We start from the raw sequence: 22165 nt of genomic DNA, 5'->3' as shown, positions 1-22165 counted from the left end.
ATATAATCCAGTTAACGGACTGTGCTTATTTTAACGAGGAACTGGTGGCAGTCCTACCAGGCTGGTAGCGCTCTGTTACACTGGTGCAAGTGAAAGGGGCTTCTCAGCCTGTCAGGGTTGTGAGCGAGTGTGGTACCACGTCAATGACTGTGTGTGCCACATCCTCTCACTCCCCGTGCCTCCCTGGGACCATATGGACAGGGGACATTGTGTAAAACTGTACCAAGCTGACCTTGCATGTCTCCAAGGTGTGCAGAACGTCATGTTGGTGAAAGTGGGGAGATCACATTACATGATCCGTCTGACGTAATAGTGACGTCAGGCAGGGTGGTGTGGTACGGGTTCATCACTCCTGCTTGTTCAGTGTCTGCATATTCCAGTATTATCTTCCTGTTCGGTGACTGCTCATCCCAATATTACCTATTTGTTCAGTGTCTGTACATCCTAGCATTAGCTTCCTGTTCAGTGTCTGTACATCCCTGCATTACCTGCTTGTTCAGTGTCTGCACATACAAGCATTATCTGCTTGTTCAGTGTCTGCACATCCCAGCAGGACCTGCTTGTTCAGTCTCTGCACATACCAGAATTTTCTGCTTGTTCAGTGTCTGCACATCTCAGCTTTGCCAGGTTGTTAGTATATGCACAGTACACCCCAGCATTAATTTCTTGTTCAATGTCTGTACGTCACATTAGTCTCTTTATATAGGGGCAGTATTATAGTAATTATATTCTTGCACTTGGATGCATTATTATACTCAAGGTAAAATTCAAGCTTCTTTCAAGAACTAAAAAATATCCCCCTATCCATAGCATCAGATCTTAGGAATATATTTTGAGGCATGAATATTCTGACATTGGTACACAATGCTGTGAGCACTACTGATGTGATGGGTACGATTCACTTTAGGGTAAAATTACTGAATATTTTAGATGGGATCCTAGTACTAGAATACCTCACAATGGTTTGTGAAAACAACACGATGGATGCAGGTGGTTAGTGTGAAGCATTAATATACAGTCAGACTCGCTGTTACTCATCCTTTCAGGTCTAGTACTAGCAGCTCGGAACGCGCCATCACTCCAGGATATTGGTAACACAAGATATCTTGTCAGATCGCATCCTATGAAAGGTTTACCTTTGATTTCAGATTCCATTGGATGTACTTACGGAGGGGTTGTTTCTTTTCAGATTGATAGGTACGCACAACAAGATCTGAAGAAGGGTCTGCACTTGTATGGAACCGAGGGAAACATCGGCCTCACCAATGCATGGAGCATCATCCAAACTGATGTAAGTAGCAAACATCCCAGGGCCATAATATCTGCACCTTCTCGAAAGACAATAAGCTCCAGCCCTGTAGATGACTACGTGATTCCAGACAATAAAGATGTTTGGCTAGTACTAGTTTATTTGGCTTTAACATGGAAGGATCTTTTATTACAGAACAATACCTACTTATTAGTAAGGTTCCACAATAAGCTGACCACAAAGTGTCCCCATTGAATCAGTTTTAGTTTGCACTAAAACCAGTGTTAAATTTTGCTGCAGTGCCACCACAGGAGAAATTAAGTATTACATAGCTCCCATTTATATCAATTAGAGATGGTGCAAGTTTATTCACATGTCCCATTCTATAGGCCACATCAGTGGTTTGTGGTCACTGCACGGGAGCGGAGAACCGCCTCTTATATGACAGCATCCACGACTCTTACTTGGATTTGCCATCCTAACATGACATCATCATTGGTGCATAATGCACATGTGACATGACACCAGGCAGTCTAATCAAGAGCAGAGCACGCAGGTGCCATCAGGTAAGAGGTAGTACTATAGCTCTTATGCAGCAGCCACAGACCACTCTCGTGACCGAGGGACTGGGACATGTGAATCGTTTCACACCAACTCTGATATCCATGGTTTATCAGTCTCTATTAACTTTTTTTAGATTTCCCAATAGGGTTTAAGATGTTCATCTGTGGCCCTTAGTTCTATACATATCCAAAATGTTCTATTTAATTTGGAAAAAATACCTGACCAATGTGGTCCAATACAATATACACCAATAACTACAGTAAAATGATCAAATATTTTGTATTTTATTCCTGACAGTATTTTCAGGGTTTATTATAGAGGGACCATGACTGAGGGTGGAGTGATTTATGCATTTCATTGCCAAATTGTTTCCCCAGTATTAATAAAAAGAAGAAAAGGTCATATAAATCAGTAGTATGTGTGCATATATGAAAATACAATCTTTTCAGATGAAAGTTGCATCTCTTCCAACACTATTTCTGTAAAATTTCTGAAATGCTCATCCTCCACAAAACTTTTGTCTTGTGTAAAACAGTAAGTAGAAAGTGGGAGGAGGGAGATGAAGCTGCATAAGGAAGGAGGGGCAGTAGGAGGAGACATCTGATTGGCTGCAGGGCCAGCAGGAGAAGACATCTGATTGGCTACATTTTAGCTCCTGCATCACTTAAAGAAGAACCACCTATTTAACAATCATGGAGACAGAAACTAGCAGAGGAGCCTAAATTACGCCAGTTACACTCACATTTCTAGCTGCGTTTTGTGATAAATAATCTGATACTCTGTATATCTACAGCTGTCTGAGAAGCAATTGTGATTTTTTTTTTTGTTAATAGATGCAGTTTAAGGAGGTCTGACCAACACCCTAGTGAAAAATACAATGAAAAAAATCTGCTAGGTTTACCAGCAGTCCCATGTAAACCTATTAAAAATCATAGTAATATTGTTACTACAGTCAGCAGAGTGAGATAATGGTAGACATGTGATTAAGACAGGTCCAAAGGCAAAAAGGAAGGCAAATTGGGACCATGAAGGTTTTGTGCTTGGAAACATCCGATATGGAATCCTGATGACGCATGTTGACTGTTACTTTCTCTTTGCCCTTGCAGTTTCGGTGTTGTGGGGTGTCAAACTACACAGACTGGTTTGAGGTGTATAATATGAGCCGGGTCCCAGATTCCTGTTGTCTGGAGTTCAGTGAGAACTGTGGCTTGCACTCTCCTGGAACATGGTGGAAAGCGGTAGGTGGTCTTTTATTCACTTACACAATGCAGTTTTACAATGTGAATGCAGGCCGCCATTGAATTGTGCAGGGATCTTGCAGGACAAACTCATACTAGAACTTGTGATTAAGCAAAAAATTAAACATTCCTCTCACTTTTTTATGCCTTGATTCACTACAGGGATGTGCATTTTTTAACTCCTTGTGGGTTTCTTTTTTTTTTACCTGCTTCAATTGGAAAAATGCACATACAACTATACAGGGGCGCCGTTATGTGTCTGAGAGCAGACTGTCAGTCATTACATGTCTCACACTGGTAACGCCCCTTTAATTTAAAACAAGCTCTGGAAGCTGATTCTCATGGCCCATAGATCTTAACAGCTCATTTAGATATTAAGAAAAACATTGATTTTTCTGGAATGAGACATAAGATTGCAGATATCAAGGTATCTTCTATTCAGCTTTCTATGACCTGTATATGCCTATAGAGATGGATTAAGAGAGATAATCCTCTGGAGAGATACCCTTTAATGATGTCAAAGCGAGTTGTATACAGTTAGCTCCACCCAGTGGTGACTGCATGCAGTCAGAATCTGATCTTTACAACTCTCCATTTCTAAGAGAGAACTGTAAAATCCCCGATCCTTTCTTATCAAATAGAAACCTCTGACACAGATAAAGTGAAACATTTATTTTTCTCCTTCGCCTCATTGGGGGACACAGATACTGTGGGTGTATGCTTCTGCCGCTAGGAGGCTGACACTAAGTGAAAAAAAGAGGTTAGCTCCTCCTCCGCCGTATATACCCTCGCCCCTGATGCAGGCGGAAATCAGTTTTTTTGCTTAGTGTCCATGGAGGCACATGTCTGTTTTTTTCTCCAGACTTTTTTTTTGTCTTTTTCCATGAAGATGTGACGGGGCAACGGATCCTATTGAAAGGGTCCGATTTCCCCAAACCAACGGGCGAGTGTCTCTCCACGTATCCTCTCCCGCGTCGTGGGACACAATGCCGGACTTAGCTCTGACCACCCCTAGGTATTGAAACCATGGGCTGTACAGAGGCACAAGACTAGTCTGTGCGGCCCCCACTGCTCCACCAATGCTTAGACTGCGGTGCTGCAAGGTGGCGGATGATCCCTCTCCTCACCCCCTGAATGGGTTAGATGAAGCTAGGGTGCCTGCACCGTCCTATTTTATCAAGGCCCCCTCACCTACCTGCGCTCAGGCTGAAGAGGATCATCGGTGAGGAGAGGGTCTGGGAGGGCTCCTGCGAAGATCTCAGGGCTGGAGCCCCCAGCCGGCAGAAGCCACCGGCCATGCAAGGCTGAGGGTGGCTAGATCGGTTAGTGGCGCCATGTTTTCTGTGTACCGTGCCCCCCCCCCCCCGGTCGGGTAGGGGAAAAATTGAAGTCCCGCCCCTGGAGCTGCACGTCACTTCCGGCGGCCCACCCCGCACTTGGAGGCGAAGAAATTTAGGCCCCAGCTTCGGTGCGCGGCTAGGCTGCAGAATGGAAGCACCGCCCCAGAGCGGTTTTTTACCTGCTGGCTCACTCCCACAGCTAGTGGCGCGCGATTTGAAGGAAGCTGCCAGGACAGGGGGCAAGTGCTGCCCGAGAGGCCACGCTACAGGGAAAACGAGGTGCTACCTCCTCCCCACATCCCCAGCAGTGGACAGATACAGTATGTCCGAAAAGGCAAAGACGCACACGTTCTTTTACGCTGCATGCATCTCTTGTCGGGCTGTGTTTCCGCGGGCACAGAGCAAGCGATTATGCGAAGCCTGCGAATCCGAACACGCCCAGGAGCCTTCCCCTGCGACTGCGACCAATGTGTCAAATCTCCCGTAGTGGGCCCGATCACTGTCACAATCCATGGCGTCGCTTACAAGAGTCCCTTCAAGCCCCAGATAGGGGCAGGGACGATGGCTCGCCGGCCTTAGAGGGAACCTCCACCTCACAAAAGCCTCCGGCCTGCAGGGGCCGCTCTCACTCCAGGCAGACCCGGAGGAAACGAATCCACACGGTGTCGCCCAGTCCATCCGGTGCCTTGGCATCCGTAAGCTCGGCTTCTCCCTCCCCGTCACCAGTGGTTGATAGCGAGCAGACCTCAGATTGCGACCCAGATGAGCCCCTTGACCTGGACACTCCAGGGTCACGTGAAACAGTGGACAGCCTCATAAGAAGCCGTCAATCAGACCCTGGAGATTGAGGATGATCCCGCGCCATACTCACCCGGCCTCCGCTCCCACGCCGCAGTCGGCCTCCGCTCCCACGCCGCAGCCTCTCTCCACCCGACAGCCGCGGCGGTCACCTGAGATGGGCTCACGACCGATGCCCTCCCTGTATGCTATGCGCATGCGCCATAGGCCGCAGACACGCATCCTTCTTGCTTCTTATGCTCCGGCTGAGCCCTGACCCGGAAGCACCTTTTGACCAATGGCTGATCAGACGAGGCCATATCAGGCCGTTTCCCCCTGAGGGAGGCGCCTGATCGTTGTGTTTCCTAGCACACTGGCCTCGCTTCATCGTGTGCTCTCTGCTCCTGCAGTTCCGTTCTCGGCTGCTCTCTGCAGCAGCCTCTCAGTCCTGCTACCCGTGTTCCTGGTTCTCTTCCGCAGTCCTGTCTCCAGTGTTCCTGCCGTCCTACTGCAGTCCTGTCTCCAGTGTTCCTGCCGTCCTACTCCAGTCCTGCCTTCATCGTTCCTGCCGTCCTACTCCAGTCCTGCCTTCATCGTTCCTGCCGTCCTACTCCAGTCCTGTCTCCATCGTTCCTGCCGTCCTACTCCAGTCCTGTCTCCAGTGTTCCTGCCATCCTACTCCAGTCCTGTCTTCATCGTTCCTGCCGTCCTACTCCAGTCCTGCCTTCATCGTTCCTGCCGTCCTACTCCAGTCCTGCCTTCATCGTTCCTGCCGTCCTACTCCAGTCCTGCCTTCATCGTTCCTGCCGTCCTACTCCAGTCCTATCTCCAGTGTTCCTTCTCCTGTCATTCCTTCTCGCTCCAGTCTTCTGTCTCACTTCTTTCTGGCCTCCTGGTTCCAGTCTTGTTCTGTCATTCTTTACTCCAGTCTCACAGTCTTACTCCGGTCCATCCTGAGCCGCCGGTACCGGCTACCGTGGTACTCGAACCCCTGGGCCTGCTCCTAACGGTCCCTGTATAGGGGTCGGTTCCACTTGGCAGCTCGCCCGGGGCCCCTCGGTGCCACAGTCCAGAGGGTCCACTCCCGGGGTTTCCTGCTCCAGACCACCCACGATAACACTACGATCAGGCCATGGACTCTGCCGGTACTACGGCTGCTACCAAGAAAGAGTTGCTATTCCTACGGGAGAATCAAGGTCGCATTATGTAAGTCATGAAGTCGATGGACACCCGTTTGTCGGCCTTACAGATGGCTGATCCTGGAAATGTCACTCAGCTGGCCAGTCTCCAACAGGAGCTGGGTCAGCAGCGAGATACTCAAGCCCACATTTTGTCCTACATGGCCTACTTTGACAGTCGCTTGTCGGCCCTCCAGTCTGCCACTGCAGTGCCGACTCCTCCTCCCGCGTCTACCGCTCTCCCGACGCCCCGCCTCGCCAAACCGCCTCGTTTCACCGGGGATCCCAAGCTCTGTAGGGGGTTCTTAAATCAGCGTAGCCTCCACTTTGAATGGCTGCCGCAGCAATATCCCTCGGATCGGGCCAAAGTGGCCTTCATCATGTCCCATCTGGAGGGAGAGGCCCTGTCCATCTGGAGGGAGAGGCCCTGTCCCGCTCTGGGAACGTGACGACCCGTTCCTCTTGAGTCTCCCGGTTTTCCTGGATACGTTTCGTAAGGTTTTCGATGAGCCGGGTCAGTTAGCCTCTCTCACCGAGTCACTCTTTAACTTACACCAGGGCTCTCTCACGGTCGGACAGTACGCTATTCGCTTTCGCACTATCTCCTCCAAGCTCGGCTGGAATAACGCGGCTTTGGTAGGGGCATTCTGGCGCGGTCTTTCTAGTAGAATAAAGGATGAACCCGCAGGTCGAGATACCCCGTCCACCTTTGAGGACCTTATCTCGCTGGCTACCCGCATTGACCTGTGCTTCCTGGAGAGCGTTCGGGAGTCAGCGAGAGACAGGCGGTCCACCAGGTCTGTTTCTCCTTTCACCCGATCTGCCAGATCCCGTTCGGCCGCTTCCTCTTCCCTCTCTTCGGGTGAACCCATGCAGATAGACCGTCTCAGGTTGGCCGAGTTGCGTCAGAGAGCGAGATGGGCTCAAGGTCTGTGTCTCTATTGTGGTGATTCGTCAAACTATGTCCGCACCTGTCCTAAGAGACAGGGAAACGACTCCACCTAGGTCAGGTAAGAGAGGCCTCCCTAGGTGATGATGATTCCTCTCAACCCCTTACGATTTCTGTGCTTTTGGTTTCAGGAGGGAGGCGGGGTTCCGAGGTGGCCTACGTGGATTCGGGCTCAGCAGGTAACTTCATTCGGCCGGAAGAAGTGGACAAATACCAAATTCCTGTAGTCACTCTAACCCAATTCGGATTGCCACCATGGATGGCAAACCGCTACAGGTGATCGTCACCTTGGTTACTGAAGAGGTGGAGTTGCGAGTCGGAGCCTTACATCGAGAGAAGATAGCCTTTTACGTTTTGCCTAAGCTCTCTCACGCCATTCTACTTGATTTCCCATGGTTAAGAACTCATCAGCCTGTTCTCGACTGGTCTTCTGGGGAGATACTCCGCTGGGGGCACCCGTGCAAAGCTCGCTGTCTGACTCCTGTCCGTCTGGCAGTCGCTCCTCCAGACCTTCCGGGCCTTCCTCCAGCCTACAGCTCTTTCGCCAATGTGTTTGATAAGAAGGAGGCAGAGGTCCTTCCTCCTCACCGGCCGTTCAACTGCCCAATTGAGCTTGTTCCCGGTTCAACCCCTCCCAGGGGCAGAATTTATCCTCTGTCTCCCGCAGAGACTACCGCCATATCTGAGTATGTCCGAGAGAACCTCGCCAAAGGCTTTATACGGAAGTCCTCCTCGCCCGCGGGAGCCGGGTTCTTCTTCGTCAAAAAGGACGGAACTCTACGGCCGTGCATTGACTATAGGGGCTTAAATGAAATTACCATCAAGAACAGGTACCCTCTTCCACTCATTCCAGAGTTGTTTGACCATCTCAGAGGGGCTCGGGTCTTCTCCAAGCTGGACCTCAGAGGAGCCTATAATCTGGTCCGTATCTGTGCAGGTGACGAGTGGAAGACCGCTTTCAACACTCGAGATGGTCATTACGAGTACCTGGTCATGCCCTTTGGTCTCTGCAATGCTCCTGCGGTGTTCCAGGAGTTTGTCAATGAGATCTTCCGGGATCTTTTGTACTCCTGTGTGGTCGTGTACTTGGACGACATCCTCGTCTTCTCGCCGGACCTCTCGTCCCACAGAAAGAGTGTCCGCCTGGTGCTTCAGCGTCTTCGGGAGAACCGCCTGTATGCGAAGATCGAGAAATGTCTCTTCGAACAGACCTCACTGCCGTTTCTGGGATACATTATCTCCAACACTGGTCTAAGGATGGATCCCGAGAAGTTGTCTGCCATCCTCAAATGGCCTCGCCCCGTCGGATTAAAGGCGATACAACGATTCCTCGGGTTCGCCAACTATTACCGGCAATTTGTCTCCCACTTCTCCGCGATCACAAGACCCATTTCTGCGCTCATCCATAAAGGTCTACTCCCAAGGATTGGTCTCCTGAGGCAGAAGAGGCCTTTCTGACCCTAAAACGGGCTTTCTCCACGGCTCTGGTCCTGCATCGCCCTGAGAGCGATCGACCTTTTGTACTCGAGGTGGACGCTTCCTCGACGGGAGCCGGGGCGATACTGTCCAAGAGAACCGCCTCCGGTCGCCTGCACCCTTGTGGCTTCTTCTCGAAGGCCTTTTCTCCATCCGAGTGTAACTACTCGATCGGTGACCGGGAACTTTTGGCCATCAAGTTGGCCTTGGTGGAATGGCTCCACCTCCTGGAAGGAGCTGTCCATCCTTTTGTCATCTTCTCAGACTACAAGAATCAGGCCTATCTCCAGTCTGCCCAGAGACTTAACCCTCGCCAGGCCAGATGGTCCTTATTTTTCGCTCGATTTGATTTCGAGCTCCGTTTCCATCCTGGCAACAAGAATTCCAAAGCCGACGCCCTGTCCAGGGTCTTCCAGCCACACGAATCCACGGAGGAACCTTCACATATCAATGATCCTACTAGGATCATCACCGTGGCTCCAGTGAACTGGCTTACTCCCCCACCTGGCAAGACGCTTGTGCCAGAGAATCTCAAGCGAAAGGTCCTTCTATTGGGGCACACCTCCAAACTGGCCGGCCATGCCGGAAATAAGAAGACCCTTGACCTTATCACGCGTCACTACTGGTGGTCCACGCTTCGCCAAGATGTACTCGACTTTGTGGCTTCTTGTCCATCCTGTGCTAAAAACAGAGTGCCACGGAGACCTCCGTCCGGCTTGTTGCTTCCGTTGCCCGTCCCTACGATTCCTTGGATAAACATCGCCATGGATTTCATCACCGACCTACCCTGCTGTTCGGGCTGCACAGTTATCCTGGTGGTGGTGGATCATTTCCCAAGATGGCTCACTTCGTCCCTCTGCCCGGTCTTCCCTCAGCGCCGGAGCTGGCCAAAATCTTCATTCAACAAATCTTCAGACTTCACGGACTACCTCGACGCATTGTGTCTGACCGAGGGGTTCAGTTTACCTCCAAGTTCTGGCGTTCGCTTTGTAAGCTCATGAACGTTACCCTCAACTTCTCCTCGGCCTACCATCACAATTGGGTCAACTTGCTCCCCTGGGCAGAGTTCGCTTATAACAACCATGTTTGTGAGTCTTCGGCCAAGTCTCCGTTTTTCATTGTGTTTGGCAGACATCCTGGTGTTCCTCTTCTGGTAACGCCTGCCTTCGAGGTACCCGCGGCCAATGCCTTGTCCTCTGAATTTTCTAAGATTTGGGCTGAGATCAACACATCACTCAAGAGATCCGCTGATCAGATGAAGAATTATGCAGACAAAATGAGGTTGGATCCTCCACCGTATCGTGTTGGGGACAAGGTCTGGCTCTCCTCCAAATTCTTCCGATTGAAACTGCCCTCCTACAAATTGGGCCCACACTATATCGGTCCGTTTGAAGTTCTGGGACGTATTAACGAAGTCGCCTACAAATTGAGGTTGCCTGCTTCGCTCCGGATCCCGAACACCTTTCACGTCTCTCTCCTGAAGCCTGTGGTGCTGAATCGCTTCCATTTCTTGCTTGATCCTGGTCCTCAGCCGGTGAGTGCCGATGATGTTTTTGAAGTGCAGGACATTCTCGTTGTGAGGAGGGTTAGAGGTAGGAATTTCTTTCTTGTTGACTGGAAGGGCTTTGGTCCTGAGGAGAGATCCTGGGAGCCTCGGGAGAATATCAATGCTCCCCCGTATCCTCAAGAGGTTTTTTGCTAACCTCCGGGGAGGGCGGCTTAGGGGGGGTACTGTTACACCGCTCCGCCATACTCACCCGGCCTCCGCTCCCACGCCGCAGTCGGCCTCCGCTCCCATGCCGCAGTCTCTCTCCACCCGACGGCCGCGGCGGTCACCTGAGACGGGCTCACGACCGATGCCCTCCATGCATGCGCCATAGGCGCGGCCGCTTCTTATGCTCCGGCTGTGCCCTGACCCGGAAGCACCTTTTGAACAATGGCTGATCAGACAGGGCCATATCAGGCCGCTTCCCCCCGAGGGAGGCGCCTGATCGCTGTGTTTCCTAGCACTCTGGCCTCGCTTCATCGTGTGCTCGCTGCTCCTGCAGTTCCGTTCTCGGCTGCTCTCTGCAGCAGCCTCTCAGTCCTGCTACCCATGTTCCTGGTTCTCTTCCGCAGTTCTGTCTCCAGTGTTCCTGCCATCCTACTCCAGTCCTGTCTCCAGTGTTCCTGCCGTCCTACTCCAGTCCTGTCTCCAGTGTTCCTGCCGTCCTACTCCAGTCCTGCCTTCAGCGTTCCAGCCGTCCTACTCCAGTCCTGTCTCCAGTGTTCCTACTCCTGTCATTCCTTCTCCTGTCAGTCCTCTGTCTCACTTCTTTTCGGCCTCCTGGTTCCAGTCTTGTTCTGTCATTCTTTACTCCAGTCTCACAGTCTTACTCCGGTCCATCCTGAGCCGCCCCTCTCGGTACCAGCTACCGTGGTACTCGAACCCCTGGGCCTGCTCCTAACGGTCCCTGTATAGGGGTCGGTTCCATCTGGCAGCTCGCCCGGGGCCCCTCGGTGCCACGGTCCAGAGGGTCCACTCCCGGGGTTTCCTGCTCCAGACCACCCACGCTAACAAAGCGAGTGAAGCGCCCGCACAGAATATTTTCCTCTCACCCCGAGTTTGAGGACATAGTACAGCGGCACAGAGAACGTCCAGACAGGCATTTCTCGGGTCAAGAGGCACTCGAAACAAGGTATCCGTTTGCTCCAGACCTCCGTAAAAGATGGATGGAATCCCCGATGGTGGATCCTCCGGTTTCGCGCCTAGCCACTAAGACCCTGCTATCCGTCCCTAGGTTTCCTCGATAAGGATCCCACGGATCGCCTTATACAGAGCTTAGCTCACTCAGTATATGAGGCATCAGGGTCAGCACTCGCTCCCTCGTTCGCATCAACTTGGGTAGCCAAGGCTATGATATCATGGTCAGAAACATTAAACAAGGTCACGCAGGATCTACCTGCAGAGATTTCGGAGGTCGCAGGTCAGATGGCGATGACCGGAGACTATGTAATCAATGCGTCTTTGGATGTGGCCAATTGCTCGGCACTTTCTGCCGCTAATGCAATTTCGATCAGAAGAGCCGATTCTTCTTCTAAGGAGTCCTTGACTTCCCTGCCTTATCAGTGCGGCCGCCTATTTTGGGAGAAGTTGGATCAACTTATCTCTGACTCCACAGGAGGAAGGAGCGGGTTTCTCCCTCAACAAAGGGTCAAACCGCTTTTTCGTCACCCGTTTCAGGCACGTTTTCGGGCCTTTCGCAACACCGGGGGGACTACAGCAGCCAATTCCGCTGCCTCAGGCCTCCCCAACCAGGATAAGGGAGCGGCAGGTCTCATATAGAGCCAACCCATTGGGGAGATTGTGTACTCAGCAGCCCAGATTGAGGGGATCCAGATCCCAAAGATCGTCAGCCAAATGACTCGAGGCCTTACCAGACGACACCGGCAAGGTGGGTGGCCGCCTACTCTGGTTTTTCCACGTCTGGGCCGATGTCGCTCACGACGCATGGGTAAAGGAATTGGTGGCCTCAGGTTACAAAATAGAATTTGTCAGATACCCGCCAAGACGGTTTTTTCCTTCCCCGGCTTCCCAGAGTGGATGCCCAGGCAAGGGCTCTATTGAGAGCCATCAAATCGCTCCAGTACAACGGAGTCATTGTTCCAGTGCCGGAACACGAAAAAAATCAGGTGTTCTATCCCAACCTTTTTGCGGTTCCCAAAAAGGATGGGTATGTCAGGCCTGTTTTGGACCTGAAGCTTCTGAACAAATTCATCAGGATCAGACATTTCCAGATGGAGTCTCTCCGGTCAGTCATATCGGCCATGGAGCAGGGAGAATACTTGACCTCAATAGATATCCAGGACGCATATCTGCATATTCCCATTTTTCCTACTCATCAGAGGTTTCTACGCTTCGCCATGAGCGATCTACGTTTTCAGTTCGTAGCACTACCCTTTGGGCTAGCCACGGCCCCAGAGTGTTCACAGAGGTTATGGCAGTTGTCATGGCCATAATGCATTCTCGAGGCATAGTCGTCTTGCCTTATCTGGACGACCTCTTGGTCAAATGCCCTTCAATACGGGCATGCAAGGAAAATGTCAACATCACGCTAGATAATCTTGCCCGCTTAGGGTGGTTGGTCAATGCGAAGAAGTCATCCCTTGTGCCAGCTCAAAGGATCTCCTTCCTAGGAATGATTCTCGACACTCGCCGAGGGTTGGTAATTCTCCCTCAGGAAAAGGTGCAAGTGCTCCGGCAGGGAGTCCGGACACTTCGGCAACCAGTGCCTCATACCATCCGATCCGGGATGAGGAGTCTAGGGAAAATGGTGGCAGCAATGGAAGCGGTACCGTTCACCCAGTTCCATCTTCGTCCCCTGCAGCACGCCCCTTTGGCAGCTTGGGACAAGAATCCCTTCATGCTCGATCTGCAGTGCCGACTGTCTTTTCAAGTCAGGCAGTCGCTCGGATGGTGGTTAACCAGTTCCTCTCTGACCCAGGGGAAACCTTTCCCCCCAAACCATTGGTTGGTGATGACAACTGACGCTAGTCTCCTCGACTGGGGAGCGGTGTTTCGCCACCACACGGTTTCATCACTTTCTAGCAGGCCGCCCCGTCCGGATTCAGTCGGACAACGCCACGACGGTGGCTTACATAAACCACCAAGGGGGCACCCGCAGCAGAGCAACCATGCGCGAGGTGGGGCGCGTTCTGCAGTGGGCCGAAGCAAACCACTCGGTGATTTCGGCTGTCCACATCCCGGGCGTGGAAAATTGGGCGGCAGATTTTCTCAGCCAACAGGGTCTTGCGTCCGGAGAGTGGTCTCTACATCCAGAAGTCTTCCGGCAGATTTGTCAGCTGTGGGGAACTCCGGATGTGGACCTGATGGCGTCCAGAGTGAACGCCAAGGTGCCCACATGTCGCTCGGGCCAGGGACCCGCAGGCAATCGCTGTGGTTCTGCCATGGAACCAGTTTCGCCTCCCATATCTATTTCCCCCGCTGCCACTACTTCCGAGGGTCATCAAGAAGGTCAAGACGGAAGGAGTCCCGGCGATTTTGCTGGCCCCCGTCGAGCGTGGTACGCAGATTAATACAGCTGCTCGCCGACGTTCCTTGGCGCCCGCCAGAGCGCCCAGATCTACTTTCTCAAGGGCCAATTTGCCACCCGAACTCAGGGGCCCCGTGTTTGACGGCATGGCCGTTGAATCTTGGATTCTAACCCAGGCAGGGTTTGGGAGCAAGGTGGTCACTACAATGATTAGCGCCCAGAAGCCTGCTTCAGCACGAATTTACCACCACACCTGGAAGGTGTTCTTCGTTTGGTGTCGAGGCCGCGGTGTTTCTCCGCTGAGATTCTCGATCCCCAACATCTTGGCTTTCCTCCAGTCGGGGCTAGACTCGGGCTTAGCCCCAAGTTCCCTCAGGAGACAAATATCGGCCTTATCCGTCCTGTTCCAGCGCAGAATTGCTACCAATCTGCAGGTGAAGACTTTCATCCAGGGAGTCTTCCACTTGGTACCTCCCTATAAGGCGCCTATGGACGCTTGGGACCTTAACCTGGTCCTAAGTGTTCTGCAGGAAGCTCCATTTGAACCGCTTCAGGATATCTCCTTGAGGTACCCTTCCTGGAAAGTGGTGTGGCCATCACTTCTATCAGGCGGGTTTCAGAACTGGCAGCCCTGTCCTGCCAAGCCCTGTTCCTCACTTTACATAAGGTGGTGCTCAGACCAGCCCCTCCTTTTCTGCCGAAAGTCGTGTCCTCTTTTCACATTAATGAAGATGTTGTCTTGCCTGCATTTTGTCCAGCACCGGTGCACCGTGTGGAAAAGGCTCTTCACACGTTAGACGTGGTAAGAGCCCTCCAGAGGTGCGTGTCGAGGACAGCACCCTTTCGTCAGACGGACACGCTGTTCGTGTTCCCCGAAGGGCGCAGGAAGGGACTCGCTGCCTCAAAATCGACCATAGCCAGATGGATTTGTTTGACTATTCAGGAGTCCTACCGCATTAGAGGTACGCCGATTCCAGCAGGGATCAGAGCGCACTCTACTCGGGGAGTGGGCGCCTCTTGGGGTCTTCGGCACCAGGCTTCGACGGAACAGGTTTGCAAGGCAGCAACCTGGTCCAGCCTGCACACATTTGCCAAACATTATAATATTCATGCTCAGGCCTGCGGATGCGAGCCTGGGTAGAAGGATTCTCCAAGCAGCGGTGGCGCACCTTTAAACAAGAGGTGCATGTAGCTTGGATTGGTGAGTCAATCTCCCACCCAGGGACTGCTTTGGGACGTCCCACAGTATCTGTGTCCCCCAATGAGGCGAAGGAGAAACATGGATTTTTGTGATAACTCACCGTAAAATCCTTTTCTCTGAGACGCTCATTGGGGGATACAGCACCCACCTTATTAGCCAGTTGGCTCTTGTTTTGTTTAAATTTATTTGCATATTTCCGCCCGCAATAGGGGCGTGGGTTTATACGGCGGAGGAGGAGCTAGCCTCTTTTTTTCACTTAGTGTCAGCCTCCTAGCGGCAGAAGCATACACCCACAGTATCTGTGTCCTCCAATGAGCGTCTCGAAGAAAAGGATTTTACGGTGAGTTATCGCAAAAATCCATGTTTTTAACATCTGGTTTAAACAGTTTTTAGAAATGCAATAAATAAAAAAGCTTCAAACAAGAGTTACTAGATAAATGGAAATGTTCTCTATGCAGCTGTCAGGTTGTAAGTTATATAATCTCTTGGATCTGGAAAATGTCTGATTTTCTGGAAAAAAAAAAAAAGAATCCTATTGCTGTTACCTGTAAACTTAATGACAACATAATTTAATTTTTTTTTTCTCAAAAATTAAGGCAATACTAGAAAAATCCCTGCACTTATATGATGATTTACCCAACCATGATTTGCCATGAAAACTTTTGGGCAGACCATCCCGAAGCTAGTTTTAGGCAGCTTGTAATTCATGCACATCTGTCAGGCCCCTCTCTGTTCCACTGACCCCTAACCATAATGCTCAACGGCCACTTCATTCATTCCCTACGAGGCTGCCAAGGACCGCTTCCTACAGCCCTATAGAGCATACGCACGGGGGACAAAAATGCCTCATTCTGACTATTGTTGCAGGTTCCAGTGTTCAATAAACTATCACCTATCTTATAAATAGGTGATAACTTATTTTGATGGAAGACTGCCCCTAAAGGGAATCAGTCACCAGTTTTTGCTCCCCCGTCTGAAAGCAGGGGCTGGTAAAAAAAAAAAAAAAATTATAATAATTTGGTGTAGATTTGTAGGTGTCTGCATAAGCCGAGACTATGCTGCTGCTCACAGATGTGCCTTGCTGTGTTTCAGCCTTGTTATGACACAGTGAAGATCTGGCTTCATGAGAACCTCCTGGCAGTTGGGATCTTTGGACTCTGCACCGCTCTTGTACAGGTCAGTGACAGAGCTAGGGCGCGAGGTCCGGACACTTGGACTGTAGCAGGTCTATTAGATGGTTCATGTAAAGTCCATTCCAGTAGTGACATCTTTCTAATGGTCCCGTATTCTCCACAGAATAGGTTAACTGCGGTGCCAGACATGAGGTATGAAGGCTATGATCTACAGAGCACAGGAGACTGGAATAAAAGTGAATATGGAGGAAGAATGGTGCATTATTTATGAAGCAGACGGCCATTCATGAAAGCAGAAATTCTAGTGTGTAGCTTGGCAGACACTGATGACAAATGGGCTCTGGCTGACCACCGAAATAAAAATATCAACACAACACTTTCGTTTTTTCTTCCGCTTTTCATGAATTGAACTCAAACATGTAAGACTTTTCTATGGACACAAAAGGCCCTTTTCTATTAAATATTGTTCACAAACTTGTGTAAATCTGTGTGAGATCTTCTCCTTTGATGAGATAATCCATCACCTCACAGGGGTGGCACATCCAGATGTTGATCAGACATGATTATTGCCCAGGTGTGCCTTAGGCTGGCCAAAAGGAAAGGTCACTTTAAAATGGGCAGTTTTACAATATTGGGGGTGTCCCAGGGAGTTAGAAAACCAGTCAGTATATGGTGAGACCAGTATTTGCTTCACACAGTGCAACACATCTCCTTCACATAGAGTTGATCAGGTTGGTGATTGTGGCCTGTGGATGTTGGTCCACTCCTCCTCAATGGCTGTAAAGGTGCTGGATATTGGCAGGCACTTGAACATGCTGTCCTATACACCAAACCAGGGAATCCCAGACATGCTCAATGGGTGACATGTCCAATGAGTATACTGCCATGTAAGAACTGGGATGTTTTCAGCTTCTAGGAATTGTGTACCAATCCTTGCACTATGGGCCGTGCATTATCATGCTGCAACATGAGGTGATGGTCGTGGATGAATGGCACAACAATGGCCTCAGGATCTGGTTATGGTATATTGGTGTCTTCAAATGGGCATCAGTAAAATGCACCTGTGTTCGTTGTCTATAACATACTATAACCCCACCACCACCATGGGCCACGCGATTCATAATGTTGACATCAGCAAACCTTTCGACCACACGACACCATAAACACAGTCTGCCAGATGCCATCAAATATGAACATTTGCCCACTAAAGTTACGCAGACGAACTGCAGTCAGGTGGAGACCCTGATTAGGACAACGAGCATGCAGATAAGCTTCCCTGAGATGGTTTCTGACATTTTGTGCAGAAATTCTTTGGTTATGCAAATCGATAGTTGCAGCAGCTGTCCGGATGGCTGGCCTCAGACGATCTTGGAGGTGGAGATGCTGGATGTTGAGGTGCTGGGCTGGTGTGGTTACCTATGGTCTGTGGTTGAGTGGCTGGTTGGATGTACTGACAAATTCTCTGAAACACCTTTGGAGGTGGCTTATGGTAGGGAAATGAACATTCAGTTCACGGGCAACAGCTCTGGTGGACATTCCTACAGTCAGCAGGCCAATTGTAAGCTCCCCCAAAACTTGCCACATCTGTGGTGTGTGATAAAACTGCACATTATAGATGACCAGTCTAAGGCACATCTGTGCAATAATCATGTGTCTGATCAGTATCTGGATATGCCACACCTGTGAAGTGGATGGGACTATCTGGGCAAAGGAGAAGGGGTCACTTACACAGATTTACACACATATGTGAACAGTATTTGACAGAAAAAGGCCTTTTGTGTCCATAGAAAAAATCTTAGATCTTTGAGTTCAGCTCATGAAAAACGGGAGCAAAAAGAAAAGTGTTCTGTTTATTTGTTTGTTTAGTGTAAGTTCTCATATGGTGGGCCCTTTATACAATATACCTGTAGTCTTCTCTTAGGCCTCTTTCACACATCAGTTTTTTGCCATCAGTCACAATCCGTCGTTTTTTTTAAAAAAACGGATCCAGCAACTGATGCCACTGAATCCGTTTTTTTCTCGACGAATGGTCCGAGACGACGGACAAAGGAACGTTTTTTGTGTACGTCGAAAAGTCAAACAGCGATGGATCCAGCGCCATCTGTCATTGGCTATAATGGAAGCCTATTGGCGCAGGATCCGTCGCTGTCTGTCAAAAGACGGAATCCGGCGACAGATTTCGTTTTTTAAAACTAAGCATGCCCGGAATAATTTTTCCTCCTTTAATTTAACCCCTACAGCTGCATTTTCCATTCTGGCACAAAAAAATCTCTCTCTCTCCAGAATTCTATTCCTTTAAAATTCCTACAGCTGCTGCGACGGATCAGTCAAAAAAACAGATCCGGTGCATCTGTTTTTTCACACTTTGACGGATTGCGACTGATTCTAAAAAACTAATGTGTGAAAGAGGCCTTACATAGTCATGTCAGAAAACTCTAGGATACAGAACAAAATATAATACATAGAAGCAAATGTTATTTATTATATCTGCTTAAAAATGCCCAGTGATAGTAAGCAAATGTCAGTAATGTAACTAGCTAATTGTCTCATAGCACAGAAATGATTGCATACACGTAATATGTACAATACGGCAGAAGCAGGAAAACACGAGTCTGGCAAGCTCTGTTGGCAGATTTACAGATATAAAAGAAATAGTTTTGGTAAAAGTAGCATGGAGCGTCAGAGCTGAATAAGGCGACTCATTTATAAAGACCCTTTTTTTTTTTTTTAAAGAAAAAAGCACCAGATGAGACAACTATACAAAAAGGTTGTATAAGCTTAGAAAACAAGCAGCACCACTCTTATCTAATGGTCATTACTGGTGTTGCACATTTGTCTTAATCACATGATGTTTATTATTTTTTGTAAAACTCGTATAACCTTTTCGTATGCATTTACATCCCCAAAAATATTATAATAAATGTTATAAGTAGAGATGGGCGGACACCTGGATGTTCGGGTCTGGCGGGTTTGGCCAAACAGTTACAAAAAGTTCAGGTGCCAGAGCAGTACCTGTAACCGAACCCAAACCCCATTCACTTGAATGGGGGGTCCGAACATCCAGTGTTTGCTACGCTTCATTGTGCATGACAGCGCGGCAAACACCGCTTCTGATCGGCGGGGAAATCATCCCAGCCGGTCAGATAGCCGCGGTTCCCATGCTGTCAAAAGACAGCATGAGCACTGAGCTGTGATGGGAGGTATAAAGCTTACCTCCGGTCACTGGTGTCAGCTGATGGGATTACTGATCCCATCATCCGACACTTGCAGCTGCTAATAACAGTGAGAGCAGGCTCGGCGGATGGGAGTATTCATCAGTTATTGTTACATCGAGTTATTACGTCCGGTCACTGAGGCTCCGTTCCCAGCCTGACTGAACTGCCGTGACCTTGGTGACATCCCCGCTAGCACCGTGAGAGTTTTTTTTAAACTATTTATTTACAGCACAGTTGCGACAGCTGAATACCCCATCCGCAGCTCCTGCTCTCGCTGTTATTAGGGCAGCAGGTGTCGGAAGATGGGATCAGTAGTCCTATCAGCTGACACCAGTGACTGGAGGTAAACTTTATATCTCCGATCACAGCTGCTCTCTCACGCTGTCTTTTGACAGCATGGGAACCGTGGCTCTTTGACCCGTGGGAATGATTTCACCGCCGATCAGAAGCAGTGTTTGCTGCGTTGCCTTGCACATAACAGTGCAACAAACACCCAGTATTCGGGCAGCTGAACCCGAACAATAACATGGACTTCCTGCTGTAGTCCGTGTTCGGTGTCCGTGCCTGAACAGCAGTTGTTCAGTACAGATGCCGAACTTTACTGTTCTGGTTCGTCCATCTCTAGTTATAAGGTAAGATATCAGTAAAGTTGGTTGCTGGCCATATCATGTAAGTTTTGGGGTCTAACTTACCGTAACAAGCTTCATTAAATCTCTTCTAATACATTCTGATTTAGTGACAGGACATTAGTGTCTCTACCAGAACTAAGTTTCTAAGTTTCTCTTTGCCTCTATAGATCCTCGGACTTACATTTGCCATGACGATGTACTGCCAGATGGCAAAAACTGACACATACTACGCCTGAGACATCCACCCTGTCAACTCCCTGCTCTCATTACCGAGATGTCCCCGGGAGGAACTTAATGTGGTTTTCAAAGCAGATCTTCCTTGGTTCTGTTCTTCTTCCTTTTTTTTTGAAACCATCACAGACAGCCTCGAAAAGCACAAGAGCCCTCAAACCTCACAACTTTCTCCAGGGATGGAGGACAGACACCAGGTGGGAAGTGGACAACTCTACAATATAGACCATGATTATGGAACCAAGACTTGGGGAGGGTCCGCTGTGCTTTTCTGGGGGGAAAACCGTGGGTTTTATACTGTTCACCACATGATTAATGGAAGCACATCTTTTGCTGTTCTTTACAACCCATACTGTGTTACACAAGAACTGTGCTGCCTTTCGTGCTTACCGTCTAGTTGAAGTATATAGGCATACTTTGCCAAAAGTTCTAACTGCCATATTACTGCAGTATAATATGGGCCTATATTCACAAGCTCATCAGATGCAGTCCAATGCGGCCTACAGAGAGGTGAATATGGCTTCGTCAATGAAAATATGCCCGTAAACCCCAAGCTCCTGACAACACACCATTCAGGTCATCATTTTCTGAAAACTTATAAGCTGCCATATAATTAGCCTGAAGTCACTGCCACAAGGCTTTCAATGTAATGAGCAAAATCAAAAGAGTTTTCAGTGTGAACTACAGTCTGTGTAGTCTGCCATTGATTTCCGTTTTAGGTTTTTAATAATAATTTCCATCTACAGGACCAGTGAACAATACATAGCAGAATAGCCTCTATGTGTGAATGTACCGTACTTGGGTAAATCTTTACATACCGCAACGCTACATTCACAGCTTGTCCAAAAGTAGCTGCACTACGCAGTAATGTAAATGTGAGGTTTGAGGCCATGTAGGCAACCCAACGGCCTAATTCTGTATGGCCTCGTAGAGGAGCCAGTTGACTGGACCACACTCCACTATATTCGTAATGCATTCTTTCACCCTGTATTATAATTTTAGGATTCATTTTTTTTCTTCATGTCTTAAACTACTCACCTAATGTTGTAGGTGTGATGAGCAATCACATTTTTAGAACCAGTGATGGCATATCTGGCTTGTTTAAAGAAGGTCGGTAATGTGTCCGCACACTGGAAGGCTGCCAGATTTCCATGTGTATATAGAAATAATGTCTTTAAAAAAAAAAAAGAGACATCTATATAAAGATTGATGCAGAAACCAGTGAAAAGACTATGCATTTGTTGGTTGAGACTCTTCCGAGGGGTCCTTGACGGGCATTGCTCTGTTGAAGGATACCTGGAAGTGACACCGGACAGCCGTGTCCAAAGCGTAAAGGCAGCTAATAATGAGCTTGTCCCTTCCATCTCAATGTTTCCATTTATAGTAAAGCACTTATGGTTCGGTTTATATGCTGGCACATCCTTGCCGAGACAGTAGATCGCCGCGCCCTTTGAGGGGTAATTCTTACATCGGACGTCGTTCCCTTCATCCACATTGTGAGTCAATGACGACTGATTCCTGGTAAGATCCCTGCAGAGTTTCTCACTATGTTTCCCTATTTTCAGTGTATATACTTATATACATAATTTATGCAAGAAGTATAGTGAAAATTTGTTCTAATAAAAATGTTTATCAGATGCTGTGTGTGTACTGGGTCCTAGACAGATGTTCCCTGGCCACCGAGAAGCTAATGAAGTCAAGAGTTGATTTATATCCACAGGGAAATTACTCTCAGCACTTATTAAGCCGTGTGTCTAATGTATGTATGCAATGAACACTGGAGGGACTAGAAGCCATGTAAGGGCTCATGCACACCGCCATATGACCGCTCTGCTTTGTGCATGGTGTCAAAGTAAATTGAACTGCTAATGGAGTCCCCTCGTTGTCTGGACGGTGTCAAATCAAAGGTGTTTAAGAGCTTCACCATCCGGGAGGCAAGTGATACAGAGAGG

At 49.1% G+C, this 22165-nt stretch overlaps 1 protein-coding gene across 9 annotated transcripts in view; it reads left to right on the top strand.

Moving 5' to 3' along the window:
* TSPAN4 (tetraspanin 4) overlaps positions 1-21851 on the top strand; it is a 755262-nt gene extending 733411 nt beyond the window's left edge. For all 9 annotated transcript variants that reach the window (XM_073554362.1, XM_073554358.1, XM_073554363.1 and 6 more), the window contains 4 exons: positions 1190-1291; positions 2920-3051; positions 16098-16181; positions 20150-21851. In XM_073554362.1, coding sequence (XP_073410463.1) covers positions 1190-1291; positions 2920-3051; positions 16098-16181; positions 20150-20218 — 387 coding nt within the window. In that variant the 3' untranslated portion in view covers positions 20219-21851. The remainder of the gene's footprint in view (positions 1-1189; positions 1292-2919; positions 3052-16097; positions 16182-20149) is intronic.
* The last annotated feature ends 314 nt before the right edge of the window (positions 21852-22165 follow it).

The sequence above is a fragment of the Dendrobates tinctorius genome, unplaced genomic scaffold (assembly GCF_039654945.1).
Source record: "Dendrobates tinctorius isolate UK_male_01 unplaced genomic scaffold, ASM3965494v1 ptg000211l, whole genome shotgun sequence".
NCBI lineage: Eukaryota > Metazoa > Chordata > Amphibia > Anura > Dendrobatidae > Dendrobates > Dendrobates tinctorius.
This window is presented reverse-complemented; position numbering and strand designations above follow the sequence as displayed.